We start from the raw sequence: 17,220 nt of genomic DNA, 5'->3' as shown, positions 1-17,220 counted from the left end.
TTTAAACCAGCTTGTTAACCCTGGCTACTTCTATCTTATGGTAAACAATAAAATCCATGAATTTTTTATAACTCTTGAACTGTTTACTGTTTCTTTTATTGTTATGAGAAATGATTCACTGCATAGCGCCGATGATTATTTCCCAAAAGTGCATTACATATAATTTGCTGATCATGGCTTAACTCTGATCATCATTCCTTTTGTCAGTATGAACGCTGAATCGCCAGGACAGTCGTTCACAGATGACTAATGAGTTTAATATTCATTCACAGTTCACATGATGACATGAAAATGGAAGATGTCTTGAAGAATAAGATGAATCTGAGTAGTTGAAGATGGGATATAGTCTATTATATTTTGTGGTATGTTTTTATTTTTTATTTCTGGTTTCTTTTGATTTGTAGACTTTACAAACCCCACAGTTTTGTGAAATTCTATAAATCAATCAATCAATCAATCAATCAATCAATCAATCAATCAGTCTGTCAGTCAGTCACTCATGGTGCCTTATCTAGATGCAGTTCATTTGAAATGGATATTATGCGTCAGGTTTTTGTTGTTAATTTTCGGTTTCTTTTGATTTGTAGACTTTACAAACCCCACAGTTTTGTGAAATTCTATAAATCAATCAATCAATCAATCAATCAATTAATCAATCAATCAATCAGTCAGTCAGTCACTCATGGTGCTTTATCTCGATGCAGTTCATTAGAAACGGATATTATGCGTTAGGTTGTTGTTGTTAATTTCTGGTTTCTTTTCATTCGTAGACTCTACAGACCCCACTGTGAATCAATCAATCATTCAGTCAGCCATGGTGCCTTCTCTGAATGTGGTTTATTTATCAGTCAAGACTTTCAAATGCAGTGGTTGGGTTTATTACAGGTTTAGTGTGTTTTTTTATTTGCTGAAAGAATCCATTATTTGTTTCATTCACATATGCTTACAATTTTGTCCCATTGTGTCACGTGTTTGTTAAGCACTTGGGATCAGAGTGTAGGGTCAGTCATGACAATGCGCCCCTGGTAATTACACAATTACTCTGATTTGCTTGGGACATTTAGATACCTATCAAAACAAATAGAATGCCAATTTAGCTTCATAATTCATTTTACAGGTCAGGTGTATCCTCGCAGAGCTATAAAGCAATCTAGAGAAGAGGGTGTGAGGTGAAAGAGCTCTAATAGGAACGTAAATCCGATTTTCTTGCGCCCTCCACTTTTAGCCTTTCCTCATTGCCTTGTTCTGTAACAGGTCTCCGTGACAGACGGACGCATGGAACCAATCAGACGGGGGAAGAACCTGCTCGAGCCGCGTCCACTCTTGCGTCACAATTGGGCTGTTCTTGACAGACAGCCGGGCTTTGCCAATGAGACGCAGGAGTGTGAGAGCGCTGTGTTGCTATTGGCTGAAGTCAGGAGAGTCGGGGGCTGTGATGTTGACTATTAATGAGCGCTGGGCAGCGCAGCGGCATGTCAGTGGGGAAACGGGGCGGAAGACGGAGACGCGCATCTGACAATCGGGAGAAAAGGTTAGCGCGAGTTCAGGATAACATCAAGCTGAGTGGAAGCTCTTCTGGTGGACTTTCATGCTCCTCATCTGGCCAGAAGGTTGAGGTGGGGAAAAACTGACCGGCATTTAAGTGCGTAAGGGAAAGAAAAACAGCGTCCATCACTTGATGTTTGAAGGAGGTCTAATGCGCCAGATGGGAACAAACCGGAATACACGCCGCATCTATCTTTATGGACTTTGAATTATGCACGTAAGTTCAAAACCTTGAGTTATTTTTTTATTTATAAAGATATCAGTGTTCCGATTGATCGCGCCGTCGCCATGGATTTCCCGCATTAACAGAAAGTTAACGTGGGGGGAAACAAAAAGCAGGCGGTGCACATTGCGTACAAGAGCCTTCATACAAATTCCTCCTGTTCAAAGTCAGAAAATAAGAGAGAAATACATTAAATAAATAATAAGCGGATCCGTTTTTATTTGGAGCCTCCTGGATTTTATGCGCTCCGACGGTGAGCGCGCGCTGCCTCGGCGCGACCCCGCATCTATAAACCTTCGCATGCTATGATGCTGCTGCTGCTGCTGCTGCTGATGATGATGATTATAATTGTTTTTTCATGCTCCATCGCATAACAACAGCGATCATGACACGCGTGTCGCGTTCTTGTGAAACGGGTGGGAAGGTGCGCGCCTGAATGCAGCGGTTGCGAACGAGCATTGGGAACAGATCGAAATGTTTTGCATCATGCATTTGCGTTTGTTTATTTTTATAATGAAAAAAAAAACAACATTACTTTCCCAGCTTGTATCACCCTGTTGCAGTCGGTGCGGTCGCACGCACGCTCGGACGCCGCGCGCGCTTCCTCCTCCTCCTCCTCCTCCTTTTCCTCGTTCACCATTAACATGCGCGCGCGCCGCTGTGAATAGTGTCGTTGTGATTCCGGATCCATTTCCCTTCTCGCGGCAGCTATGAGCGATTTGCATTCACCGCTTTGGCGTCATTAACGCCACCGGCACCTCTTATGCATTCGACACTTCAACCCTCAATGTGTTCACCACATAACCTCAGGGTTTATCAGAGAAACCCATGTGCAATGGCATATTTCATCCTCTTTCCCGGGCCCTAGAAGCGCGCTGCATCCTACACCTAGTGACAGATGTGCACTTACACAAATACATCATTATGTCATTTGCTCCTGCTGTCTTATGCGTGGCACCATCTATGCAATGCAGGCCTTTGCTCTAATTCACTATCATTAAGCTTTAAAATCACCATATGTTTTTTGCTATTGCGGTGCACTCCTAGGAAGTCAGCAGTTGAGCACAACACTCACTAGTTCATTATATCATTCATCAGCATGTGCAGACTGATACACAATATACACTTCCTCCATTAGAACAAGACCTTGCTCTGATATTATCGGTTATTATAGAAAGCAGTTTCTGCAAACACATTTACCATACAGCTGCTTAAAACCCATCTTGTGACTAAAGCAATTAGCCACTCTTGAAAATACACACATTATATCTCCAAGTTAAATGCATCCATGAATGCTCTACAGCCTTTATTTTGATTTCCAGCTCTGATTGTACGCCCAGATTTTGAAGAGCTCCTCTGTCGTAAATGTTCTCCTACTGCACAGCGTGCATCACAAAGCAGAGTGTGGGTGTGTGTATTAAGAGCAAATTTATATAGCCTTGAAGTGTCAGAGTGGAGAGAAAATGTGTGGGCCGCCGAACACATCACAACAACACGTGAATACGTGGTATGGAGAGTCATGACTTAGACACGTTAGACGCTCGTGGATCGAGTCCAACGTAAAGAAAGTACTTCAAAAGCAAAACGGGTTTCTTTCAAACTTACACAGTGCGGTAAACAACTATTCTCTGTACAGTGCTCTTTCAGGAGCCACTATAAAACGTTTATTTTAATATATAATCTTCTTTCAGGAGCCTTTTCTTTTATTACCATGCTATGAATCCTTCAATTTGATTGGGTGCACTGTTAACAGCGCAAAGCCTTAAAAAAAAAAAAAAAAAAACGCTACAGCAAAGCAGTCTTTCAGTTTTTCAATTGGCCTTGCATGTATTAAGGCGAATGTATAATTTTATAGTGGGAAGGAGGATAGTGACACTTCTGCCACTGAGAAATAGAGCAAAAACATCAGAAGGCCACTGCTGTGTGGTCTGTCTGCTTCAGGATCAGACTGGTTTCTACTGAAAAGACATGCATGGCTGAGTTTCTGTGCAAGACTCTAGCAGCTGGCCGCTTGTTAGATAAGACAGTCAAGCTTATTAAATGAAACTATGATTGACTTTCGAACATGAATTTAAGCTTTTAAATAATTATTGCAATTTCCATGAAATGCTTTACAGAGAAATGGTGGTTCATAGAACACTATTAAATAGAATTATTTATAATATGCTAGAGAGAGAACAGTCTTTCAACATTTCCACACACTTAGTACTGTTTGCCTTTGTCTTTTCTAAAACTCTATATTGTAATGCGTAATAAGGGGAGTGGTATATCAGTGGTTAAGGTGCTGGGTTACTGATCGGAAGGTCAGAGGTTCGAGCCCCAGTATCGCCAAGCTGCTGCTCTTAACCCTCTGTAAGGCCCTTAACCCTCTGTGCTCCAGGGGCGCCGTATCATGGCCGACCCTGCGCTCTGACCCCAGTTTCCGAGCAAGCTGGGATATTCGAAGAGCAAATTTTACTGTGCTCTAATGTATATGTGACAAATAAAGTCTATTCTATTCTATTCTATTCTATTCTATTCTATTCTATTCATTCTATTCTAATCCCTTCTGTCTGCTGCCCCCCTGAAAAGCCATTTGATATCTCACAGAGTTTCTCCTTGTCATTGTTGCCTCTGGCTTACTCATTATGGATCTAAATCTATATCCGGATCTCTGTAAAGCTGCTTTGCGATAATGTCTATTGTCACGTGCTACACACATGAACGGCAATGAAGTAAATAATCTTAACTCTTAGGAGGTTCTCTAATAAAAAACATTGGAAAAGAAAAAAAAAACGTTTGTATTCCTTAATGGGCCGATTCATGTGCAGGTCAGATTAAAGACAGCGTTTACAAAACTAAAAAGTAACAAAGGAAAACTACAGTGAATACATGGTTAGATTCTTAAAATAAAACTAAAACGACTTGCCAGCATTCAAATGGTCTCACTGTCGTATTTTTATTGATTCCACTCAAAGAACCTATTCCCTGCTGGCATATAGCCTGTTGACCAGTTATATATTATTCATATCAAGATAGCTGAGATCCTCAAAGACTATTGCCTGTAGCACATTTGTACGTGTAAATTCAATATAGCCCAGCTTTTCAGTAGTCCCTTAAACCTCTGTGTTTACTTTTCTTTACACAGGGTATTTAAATGCAGATTTATTTAACCAAGACACTAAATTGTGTTCATCTGCTGCAGGCGTAAACTTTCTTTGGCGTGCAAGGGTACGTCTCAGGAATTACAACTGAATAACCAGAATGGGTTAAAACTCAGAACGCTGCAAAGTGTGGGGTCCATCGGTTAATTTGGAACATTGATTCTGCATTAACCGCTGACTCATTCCTGATTTGCAAGCACGCAGGAGCAGAAGCAGGAGCAGGTGCGAGGGGGAAAGGCTCCAAACGTCTTGCACACGAAGCTTCATTATGCATACACATTGCTTAACAGGGACCTGTTTAATGGACTCCACTCTTACTTTGGAAATAGTCTAATGGTAAATCAATGAAGTGAAGGGCACAAGGAAGACCAGCAGCCTAACTACACCACCCACTGAGAGACTCCTCCAGAATGCTGCAGCAGCACAGGTAGTCCCATAGCATAGCACTTATAATACCTAGCACTGGGAAAGCCAGTGTTAATAACCACTTGATCATAATTTACTCTGGCCCATCTCTGTCATGCACCGGCCATTTTTCGTGAAGCAGTAGGCAATTCTACTGCTGCCCTACTTTTCGGTAATGTGACCTTTATGTCTGTGGAGATCCGAACAGAGGAAGTGTAATGTCTTCCCCGAGGATGCACTGTATCCTCCTGTTACTAAACCAGTATCACGCTGCATCTGTTCTAACAGTCACACTGTGACTCTTGTTTTTGTTTATTTATTTATTTTCTTCCACAAGTCGAAGATTTGGTGTTTGTATGAAGCGTTGAGTTGTAATAGTGGGTATTTTTCTTTTCTTATAACTTAAACCGATAAGTGTTTGCCTTTTTTCTCTTTTCACTGTTGTAGACTGAAACTGCACATTCTAAAATAATTATTTGGTTATGAGTTGAGGTTGGTGGTCTTAGAATGTGACATGTGGTTACAGAGGCTAATTTAGTGCCTCTGTGACCAAAGACGTCCAATGACAAAGTTCTGGCAGTGTCAGAAATTTCTGATTAAAATCCCTGCATGTGACCGCTGCCACAACATAGTGCCTAAAAGGCATTAATAGCAGGGCAGAATAGTAGGATGCAAAGTGCAGAACAGGACAGTTACAAATACAGTGGCATTGGATAAACGTGCGAGAAAAGTAAAAAAAGAATGAACTGACAAAAAAATTTCCTTATTAACTCACCCTTGCTTTGAAGAATGTTATGTTTATGCAAGCTAATAATAAGATTATAATTTTTGCATTTTCTTTAATCACAGGTCTACTGTTATATGATCTTTATTGTATAATCTGACACTAAACACATTATAATACTAGAATTCGGGCGAAGATTTAATTCTAATCTCATACAGTTTCGGAAGGAAAACATTGGAAAAACCTGCTTTCATTCCTAAACTTTCTACTCACAAAGAAGGATCTAGTTCAATTCAATTCAATTCATTTTTATTTGTATTGCGCTTTTAAAAATGAACATTGTTTCAAAGCAGATTTACACAGATAATGTAAGTGTATATGTTCTTTATAATTAAGTTTGTCCCTGATGAGCGAGCCGGTGGCGACTGTGGCAAGGAAAAACTCCCCGAGATGGCATAAGGAAGAAACCTTGAGAGGAACCAGACTCAAGAGGGAACCCATCCTCACCTGGGTTGCACTGAATGTCCATTTATAGCAGATATAAGATGTTGCGGGGTACAGTGATGGTGATCAGAAGCGAAAAGCAGTCCTGAGTCAGTGTAGGAGACTGTTGACATTAACTACAGTCCAATCCAACCTCCGGCATTTCATGGAACCGCCTAAGGCATTGATGAGAAACCGTCCCAAGCTGCACAGAGTGGCCTCCAGTCGAAGAGAACACTATCCAGAGGCAGGCCTGAACGAAGTGGGAAGATCTGTGGAGGGAAGAGGGGCAGGAACAGTGGTCACTGGAGCCTCAGGAGCATGTTTAACTCGACAAAGAGAGAGTGAGAGAGAGAGAGAAAGAGAGAGAGAGAGAGAGAGAGAGAGAGAGAGAGAGAGAGAGAGAGAAGAGGGGTGACAGGAAGAGAAGGATATGGATTATTACGTGTCTTTATTGTTGTATGAAAGTTAATATCACTGTGCAGTTTGGACTCTAGTTGGCTTTGTTGCATTTTTTAAAAATAAGGTTCTATGCGTTGTATGAGAACCATTTCAGTTACAAATGCACTGGGAGCCTAGAAAGGCCCTCTGGTGTGGTGATTTCTCCATGCAATATTTTACACCATACAGGGTTGTCTAACTCACAATAAGCATACATAAGGAGTCTGTCTAAGTTAATAGGTTACCCTTTTTCCCCCCTTATTTAAACATCCTCACATATAGAGCTAATTATATAATGTTGCACCCTCATCAACTTTAGCACAGACACAATAACAGTGGACTTCCATTCTCTAATTCCAGCCCCCGGTTTTGTACACAGTGCTCTGGGATCACGATTAGATACATCCATCTTGAGATTCCATTTGTGCCAGTATTAGCTGAATTTCTCTCTGCCTGCTAAGCCATGAGCCACTATGCAAGTTATTGCCACTTAAGTCCTGCAAACACTTAAGTCCTACAAGCTTTGTTCTAAGGCTCTTAGTCTGTGTTTTCACCTTTACCAAACTGGGTTAAGGATAATTTCCCTCATTTGTCTTTGACTGCAATATTGCCTCCTTCCATTCTAAATCATTGACTGGCTGTAAATTGCACCAGGATTTATTTGGAATGGGGGTGGAGGTTCACTCTGTGTGTGTGTGTGTGTGTGTGTGTGTGTGTGTGTGTGTGTGTGTGTGTGTGTGTGTGTGTGTGTGTGTATCTTTGTGTGTGCGTGAGCATGCATCTCCACAACAATGTCTAACTCAATGCTGATGTGGAGCATTTTACATCCAACAATATTGCATTCCATTGTAATGTATAATGAGATATTTCAATAAGAATGCATTTTTGTGACACTTTGTAGAGAAGATACACATGAATGCAATAAAAATGTGTAGTAGTGGGGATTCATATCTTGATGCTGACATATTTCATTTATCATATTACATGTTTAGATTAAGAAGCGCCACACTGGCGGGGTCTAGGGTCTCAAATATGCTCAGTCTGCTCAGCCTATTAGGTAAATTTATACAGAAATTATGTAAAAAAAGATCAGCATAAAACAAAATATATCAGATTTTTTTATTTTTTTTGCAAACATTTCATACAGGTATTAATTGGTGTGCCTGAATCAGATCCTTAGTTCCTTGTTCCTGCTTCAAAAGCTTTTGAATGAAAGACACTAGTGATGTGACAGAATTGCAAATGATCTGAAGATGTATGGGTGGGTGTGTTCTGCTAGACATTTATGGGACGTCTAGATTTTGGCAAGAGTGAAAGGTCTTAATATATCTTTCAAAGACGGAGAAAAGACAACTATTGTGGTCAGACTCAATACGGAACAATAAAGGACGTTGTATTAAGGAACCAGATCAAGGCAGACCAGGACTGACTCAAAACAGGGGCATAATAATGTCCTTTTATGGGCCAATTTATGTCAGGCCAGGTTCTTCCAATAATGGATATCTTTGGATTTCTCTGGTCGATCAGGCCATCTCTGTGCATTCCTAAAGACACTTATATGTTTGAGTTGTTGTATAACTTGTTATGGTGTCACAGGTTCATGTTTTTGTACTACTGTATAATGAATTAAAAAAGACTTAAAATGTAGTTCTGTCCTTTCTTTGACTCCGTGTGCCAAATTTTCTCTCAGCCACTCCCTATATGACAACGTGATAAATACTGATAGCAGTGATAGTCTCAAAAATATTTTTGTTAGGGTTTTCATCATATCCTGTGGGAAGTTTTTTCACTTTGTTTTCACTATAAAAGACACTCCTGGATTCGCTTGCGATTTTCTGTCGTCTTCAAGTACTGGCAAGGTTTAAAATGCAGAACAATAAAATATAGAGCCAGGTAAAAAGGATTTTCCACTTTTTTAGTTTATTTCTATACAACCACATGTTAGGGTCATGTGATCTACTAATTATCATTTACAGTTTGCTTGTTTCTACAACAAGAGCTTATAATAAAGAACAAAGGTATTAATGAGGGTGTATGAAGAAAAACATAGATGTTTGTTGTTGTGACTGTTCAGGTTTGTTTTTTCATGTATACAAGAATGTACAAGGATACTATATGTGGTTTGTGCCTTTTTATATGTTTTTTATATATCGTTTAATGAATACTGTGACATGATACTTAGAAACTAGATAATCGTACCTACAAACCTTAACAGTTCTAGTAAACTGTGTACCTCGGGGCTTTCTGAAATTCTGCACTAACACTGAGGCAATGCAAATGACATTGTTGACTGAGCACTGATGTAATACAGTATTGTGCAAATTATCCATGCTTCATCAAGCTACATTGTTTTATAATGCATGAGGTAAAAGGGGCAATTTATTTCCAATGTGAAATGCTTTCTCTATTAAACAGTGCAACCATCTTTTTCAAGATATACATGGCAATTAAAACTTTGACAGGAAACTGTATAAAGATTACTATCAGAACTGAAAGAGATACTAAGATATTAATACATTTAATAAATAAATAAATAAATCTGTCTTGGCAGAATTCATTGTAAAATCATTGTAAACCTGGGCCCTGTTTAAAAAAAAAAAAAGTAATTTGCTGAATTAGCAATTTCAAATGAAAACCGAACGATCGCACAAATGAGGTCATTTGTATATATGCCTATTAGAGCAAATGATTTCAAAATGTCTACCACAGTAACATGCAATATATAAATTTTTTTACTTGCTCCCCATTAGTTTTGAATGGTCCCACACACTGCCCCTGTGTCCTCAGTTCTGCATTCATCAAATGTCATATTTAGTTACAGAAAATCATACATTTTCTTTCCTTTTCATTCATCGCTTGTACATGGAGGTATATTGTACCAACTAGGAGGAGATAAAAAAACAATTAGGAGCAGATATTAAAAGTGTGGAAATTGCTTTTCTGTTGTAGAGGAATTGTTGGAAGATGCTGTTAACAAACCGCTTGAGTAATTTTTAACACAAGGTTTAGAAATATCACAGACTATTTCCGGAGCAGAAATCAGGAGGGGACATCTGACCATGAGTGTCCCTGTGCAAGTGAGAGGGAAGTCTTATCAGAATTATTTCCTGGTGGGTTTATTAAAGTGCCACCATACTTGAGAAATCACCATTGCATCTGCTGTTCCTTAATCTAAAAGCATTCTCTTGTCTTATCACCCAGTAAGCAAAGAGTTGCACTAGTATTCATTTTACTAGTGTTTTAGTAATTTAAAAAAGCAGGACTCCATAGTTAAAACAAGAAATCATTCAGGACATCACTGTATTAAACAACAAAGAAGAGCCCAAAACACACAATAAAAAAATGTACACATTTAACTAATAGGTAAAATAAATATTCTTATAATTGGATGTTCATTTTGCATTACTATGTATATAATATGATGTTATTAAATCCACATACTCCCATGTGCCTAGAAGAATGGAATGATGACTGTGTAGTCTGTAAGCTCATGTTCATTAATAGAGCCTTACAAATTAATAACTGGCCTCCCTTAGATAGTGGGTATCTACAGCAGCATCTGGGAAGATCTGGATCAGCCTCCCACAGTCATTTAGCATGTGTTTTTAATTTGACTCTAAACGAGCAGAGAGGAACTGGACAGTGACCCCCAATGCAGAGCAAAGATTTAACACTTTCAGGACAAAATTTAATATGCCACTATTGCAAAGATTTAATTGAGCATTAAAGGACAATATAAATAACTATGCAAGTAGTTCTTTATAGAGCAAGACTGGGATTTAAGTCGTCAAGTCAAGTCAAGTTTATTTGTATAGCGCTTTTCACAACAGACATTGTCTCAAAGCAGCTTTACAGGAATCAACAGTCAAGGTGAATGGTGTGCATTTATCCCTGATGAGCAGCCATGGCGACTGTGGCAAGGAAAAACTCCCTTAGATGTAATGAGGAAGAAACCTTGAGAGGAACCAGACTCAAAAGGGGAACCCATCCTCATTTGGGTGACATCAAGAGTTTGATCATAAATCTTTCAACAATACAGAACACTGGAGAGTGAGAACTAACATGAGCACTGGAGTATAAGATTATAAGTAAATGTTCTTTAAACAGTCTTTGGTAAAAAAGTAGGAGCTAGTGAGCTCAACATTTGTGATCATCACAGATTTAAGACTTTTCTGTGTACACCTCTACAAATACAATACAAATATACAAATTGATGTCTATTTAAAAAAGCAATAAAATATTAGCTTACTCTGATTGTCTTCCATAAAATGCAGTTGACTACAAAATAAAATTAATCTAGTCTGAAATATCTTGCCTCGTTTTTTTTTTCCACCCCACCCACCCCGAATAGTTTACAGCTACCCACATCATTAACTAGTGACTATCGGTCAAATAGTCAAGTACTTTTCCAAGCCAAATTCATTGCATGCTCTTATGGCAGACACAAATAAAAACTTTTCAATCTATGTCCACCAAGCATATGGATAAAGATGTAGAAAAATCATAGAGACTGTCCTTCCTGTACCCCACAAAACAAGGACTCTTTCTCAAGTCATGTCATTTTCTCCCGCCTATCCGTAATTCGGGTCACGGGGGCAGCAGTCTAAGCAGACCTCCGCCTTCGACTGCTGCCCAATCCTCACAGCACCGTCCCTTACGGTCCCTCCTGCAGGTGGTGAGCCCACGGGAAGGCGGCCCCACGTCACTCCGACGTCACGGACCTTGATATTTCCCTCGTAAGGGACCCCCGGAGCATAGAGGGTTAAGGGCCTTGCTCAAGGGCCCAAGAGTGGCAGCCTGGCGATACCGGGGCCTGAACCCCAGACCTGCCGATCGGCAAACCAGCGCCTTAACCGCTGGAGCCACCACTCCCCCTTCTTTCTCAAGTATTTTATGTAATAAATGTAATCTTTAAGAAAAGCAGCAAAGGAAAAAGAAAGCAATGAAAAGTCTGATTATGTAATATTGAATATGATAATGTCATCACACCACATCAGCGTGCTTTAATGGCTTCGGTATTTGTCAGTATGTCTTAGCAATTCCGCTGCGATTTCATGTTGTAATAACACCCCCCTCCTCTCTCTCTTCCTCTTCTTTCTTTAGGTGGAAGTGGACTGGAGCAATGAAGGCAGCTTGTAATCACCAGAGAGACTATTCTTCCACTGAAGTATTATAGAAAATTAACAGCCTCACCTCTGCTTTGCTGAAAGACCACTCCCTGAGGCATATGCAGGCTTGGCTTGTGTGCCCTTCCTTATAACAGCAGAGACAAAGAAGACTTAGTGAGAGATCTTTCAGTGGACAGTAGATCAGCAAATCGAACCTAAGGAACACTCTGTGTACTATACTATACTATACCACAAATGGTGTAGTACTTTTGAAGCGTTCAGATCCTATTATTTAAAGGACAATTTTACTAGAGAATCTGGCCAAAATGAAGGATAAATCATTTGTGGATTATTTTCTTCTGGCATTTGCAATGGCTAACTTTGTTCTTGCTGTAGAGGACAAAGGCAGTTGTCCTAAACATTGTGTGTGTGAGATTAGGCCATGGTTTTCCCCTAGCTCTGTTTATATGGAGGCCCTTACTGTTGACTGTAATGATTTGGGACTTTTCAACCTGCCAGTAGGATTGCCTGCTGATACCCTAGTGGTTTTACTACAGACAAATAACATTGATAAAATTGAAAAATCTTTGGAGTACTTGCCTAATATAACTGAGGTTGATCTTTCACAAAACAACCTATCCTCAATAAGTGACATTAACTTGGGCCATCTTCCGCATTTGGTGTCCCTGCACATAGAAGAAAACTGGATATGCTCCTTACCAGATAATTTGCTTTCCCAACTTGGCAACCTACAGGAGCTTTATCTTAATCACAATCTCATCTCTTACATTTCACCTAAGGCTTTCAATGGCCTTCAAAATTTGCTTAGACTGCATCTCAACTCAAACAGGCTCCGGAGCATTAACAGTGAGTGGTTTAAGGCTCTGTCTAATCTGGATATTCTCATGATTGGGGAAAACCCTGTAACTTCCATACAGGACATGAATTTTATGCCATTGAAAAACCTGCGAAGTCTTGTCCTAACCAGAATGAACTTATCCCAGATTCCAGATAATGCACTGGCAGGCTTGGACAATTTGGAGAGCATCTCATTCTATGACAACGTTTTCCCTGAAGTTCCCCATGGTGCTCTTAAGCATGTTAAGAACCTAAAATTTTTGGACCTTAACAAGAACCCAATTGGGAGAATTCGAAAGGGTGACTTCATGGACATGCTGCATCTCAAAGAACTGGGCATCAACAGCATGCCAGATCTGGTTTCCATCGACAGCTTTGCTCTTAACAACCTCCCAGAGCTGACAAAGATTGAAGCTACCAACAATCCAAAATTATCCTACATTCATCCCAAGGCCTTCAACAAGCTCCCAAGGCTGGAGACTCTCATGCTGAACAGTAATGCCCTCACGGCTATACACAGAATCACAGTGGAGTCTCTGCCCAATCTGCGTGAGGTCAGCATGCATTCCAACCCCATACGCTGTGACTGTGTGGTTCGCTGGATGAATATGAATAAAACCAACATACGCTTCATGGAGCCTGACTCTTTGTTTTGTGTAGAACCACCTGAGTATGAAGGTCAGCATGTGCGACAGATTCACTTTAGGGAGATGACAGAGATCTGCCTGCCTCTTATCTCTCCAGACAGCCTGCCTACTCAGGTGGCTGTGGGAAATGGAAGCTCATTGTCCCTGCATTGCCGGGCCTTTGCTGAACCAGAGCCTGAAATCTACTGGGTTACACCTTATGGGAACAGGATCCTCCCCAACATGATGGCAGATAAGTTCTACATGCACCCTGAGGGCACACTCGACATTTATGACATCACCATGAGGGAAGCTGGTCTTTACACTTGTGTGGCACACAATCTTGTTGGTGCAGACCTGAAGTCTGTCTCTGTGGAAGTCAGTGGATACTTTCCACAGCCTACAAGTGGTTCACTGGAGGTCACCATCCAGTCTGTGCAGACAAATTCCATCCTGGTGTCCTGGAAAACCTCTCATGGCAGCTTGGCGCCAAATATTAAGTGGTATACAACATCCAATTCCAACCATCCAACTGTGGCTTTCACGGCCAGGGTCCCATCTGATATGAGGATGTATAATCTCACACATCTCAGTCCAGCCACACAGTATAAGGTGTGTGTAGACATCCACAACATCAACAGTAAACACAATACCAAATGTATTAATGTAACAACTAAAGGATTAGTGCAGCCTGCCAAGGATATTGAGTGGGATACAGCAGTGGTCACCATGCTAGGTGTGCTTCTTACAATCATCTCAGTGGCTTGCTTGCTGATTTGTATGTTTCTGAAAAAGTACCACAGTTATACAGAGCTCAGGAGATGCCCATCCAAAGCAGCATTGATACCTGAGGCTGGAACACGGTCTATATTTACAAGAGTCTGGGTTTCTGGGAATGGGATGCCGGCTGCTGTGGAAGTGAAAGCTTCAGTCATAAATGTGTTGGACAATTCCTTCTAAGCAGCTCATTTAGAGAACTGCAAAAACATTTTTTCAGCCCGACAAGGCAAGAAAGGAAAACATGCCATTTCAAATGTTTATCCGTTTGCCTTGAAAAACAGCAAACTATTCAAATGGAAGAGATGTCTTCACATTTAACCAGCGCTATATCCCCTTTTATGACCTATCTGAGGTGGCAGCAGAAATGGAAATGAGGAATCAAGAAAGAGGAACGCCAAGACCCACTGAAAAAAACACGGATTGCTATGATTCTGGTCATTCACTGATTGCAGATGGTACATAAAGACAAGGATGGTGGTATTTTGTATACAGCAAATGACTGTTAATAATGTAAACAGTAGTGAAGCAGTCCTCGTGGTAAAGCAATACCGTCTGTGCTGTACAACAACCATAGACGGATTAAAAAGGCCAACTGTTTGTAAAGGGGAACATCTAGTAGAATAGAAAATTATAGTGACAATGGTGTACATTTTTGATGAAATATATCTTTTTTCTATTTAATAGAGAGTTTTGACTACATGGCTACTATTGTTATATTCTATCCAAAAAGGTAACAGATCTTCTGTGCAGTAGCCAAGCATTAAACCAGTGTGAATTAATTACAGTATGTAAGTAACCTGCATAATGACTCCACACATCTGAATAAAATGTTGTACATTATAATGAATAGATTGCATTAAGATATAACAGTCTTATCAGGATTCAGTGTTAAAAATGCAGAGAATACACCAGTAACAGAACATCGGAGAACATCTGCCAAGAGAAATCTGTTAAAGGTTGATTATGACAGGGTAAGTGCCTACTCCAGAACATTTGTAAACCAGGAAAATGTCAGAATGTTACTCATAATTATTTCATGTCGGCTCAGAAGACAGATGACTGCACCCCTTACATGGCAATCTCAAACCGTCATTGGAAAAATCTCAGTGCTTCAAGCATTCATATGGTTCAAAAGCATTGCGTTCTTGCTTTTGGTGTTTAAAAGCCATTTTTATATTGACTGTGCTGTCTGTGATATCTAAGCACACTAGTCAATGAGACTGTGCAAAGAAGAAAACAATGAATAAATGTCAACATCTTTTTGGATCAGGATGTTTCCTGCACTGCTTTCTTTTAGATGATGTGCTCTCCACACATGCCCGTTAGGCATTAGGGCATTAGGCATCATTATGCATCATTATATACAAAAAAGTGTAGTTTGAAGATTTGATACGTGATGCAGCTGCCATGTTGCCGCAGTATACACAGGTCCACCAAGAATTCTGACTTGAATCTATTGTGATAAAATGTTTGGAAAATTTTTTTGGGAGATTATTTCAACCACAGTGGCAAACCAACACTTCACCAAATGTAAATTTTCATAAATTAGGTTTCAGCTATAATCAGATATTTCACTGAATGGCTTTCTTTTCTATATGTTGCACAATTTTTGGCAGCCTCTGTGCTGCTCCACCTATCATCCATCAAGTTGTTATTGTACCTAGTGTTTAAAGATGGCAATTGCAGCAAGCAGTAATAGAGGATTTGTTTATGATCCAGAATTGCATTGCCTCATGTCATATTGAAATATTGGGCTAGAATTAAAGGTAATGAAATATTTTTCCTTTTTTTAATGACTGAATTGTTTGAGCCTCATGTGTCGATTTAGAAATTTAGAAGATTTTGCTGAAACATGGCAACCATGGTAAATAGCGTGTACCCCCAACACTTGCTGTATTGAGCATAAGCACATGTACAACTACTTTTAATGCAACTATACTAAGAATTACACTCTGGGTAAAATAAATAGTCAATGGCAAAATGGCAAAAAAATGGCAATAAAAAAAAATCGAATCAAACAAATCATTGGTCAGGAATGAAACATACTGTCGATCTCTCCCTGCCCAAATTCTGGTTCAATTTCTGAAAAAATCCAATAGGATACATTTAGAGAACTTTGGACACTGACATAATATATACGTGTTAATTTTTTACTTTGTGTACAAGAAGACTAATATCCAAGTTAGTTTCTCTTATCTCGCTTTTCCTCAAACAGTTAACTGTGGCGATATTAAATAAGAAAATAGCACAGAAGCTCTCAGAAGTGCAATTCTTGCACACCTTTTGTTTATTTTTTGCTAATTCTGCTAAACTGACTGATCATTTGTTATTAAAAAAAACAAAAAAAAGTTTAGTTAAAAGTCCTTTCGTCAGCTCTCATGTTTATGAATGGTTATAATTTCAATCAAGGATAGCACCATCTTCAGAGAGCCAGTGAAATGACTACATTGATTTTAGATCACAACTCCATGACAAAAATACCCAACATCCCACCGAAGGGAGGGCTGGCTTCCACAGTAGTGGTTTGACAGTATATATGCTGATAACCACAAGAGAAGACTCACAAATGTGTTGCACTTTTTTCTTATTAAGGGTCCAAATGTCTGCTTCTAAATTAAAAATCACAAAACCTGATGAATGATTGTCAGGTACAGACTAGCACATAGGATTTATCAGACAGCTGAGTTCATACGTCACTGAGGCTTTCAGCAGTGAAGGCATAGCTTTTAGAGGCTGCTATCTGTCAAAGACGAGTTGCTTAAACATAACTTAACTCTCCCAAGCCAGTGTCCAAGTAGACACAAACCCTCACATCTCATCCCTTTATTGTTACCCTCTGAACATCAAAATACTAGAGATGTCCTTTAATGTGTATAATCAGACC

General features: G+C 39.7%; 1 protein-coding gene across 1 annotated transcript; it reads left to right on the top strand.

Annotated features, from left to right (window-relative positions):
• Positions 1–1,383: 1,383 nt before the first annotated feature.
• On the top strand, positions 1,384–16,132 carry lrrn3b (leucine rich repeat neuronal 3b). Its single transcript, XM_083528223.1, has 2 exons — positions 1,384–1,762; positions 12,068–16,132. Exon 2 carries the CDS (start codon positions 12,399–12,401, stop codon positions 14,514–14,516), a length of 2,118 nt encoding a protein of 705 aa, XP_083384349.1. The 5' UTR covers positions 1,384–1,762; positions 12,068–12,398; the 3' UTR covers positions 14,517–16,132.
• The last annotated feature ends 1,088 nt before the right edge of the window (positions 16,133–17,220 follow it).

Source organism: Silurus aristotelis, assembly GCF_946808225.1.
Source record: "Silurus aristotelis genome assembly, chromosome: 24".
In the NCBI taxonomy this organism is placed as follows: Eukaryota; Metazoa; Chordata; class Actinopteri; order Siluriformes; family Siluridae; genus Silurus; species Silurus aristotelis.
The sequence above is the reverse complement of the archived record's forward strand: the minus strand, read 5'-3'. Positions and strand labels throughout refer to the sequence as shown.

What these genes read in the sequence shown, in the direction of transcription:
- lrrn3b (XM_083528223.1), top strand. Translation starts at nt 12,399, where the DNA reads ATGAAGGATAAATCATTTGTGGATTATTTTCTTCTGGCATTTGCAATG.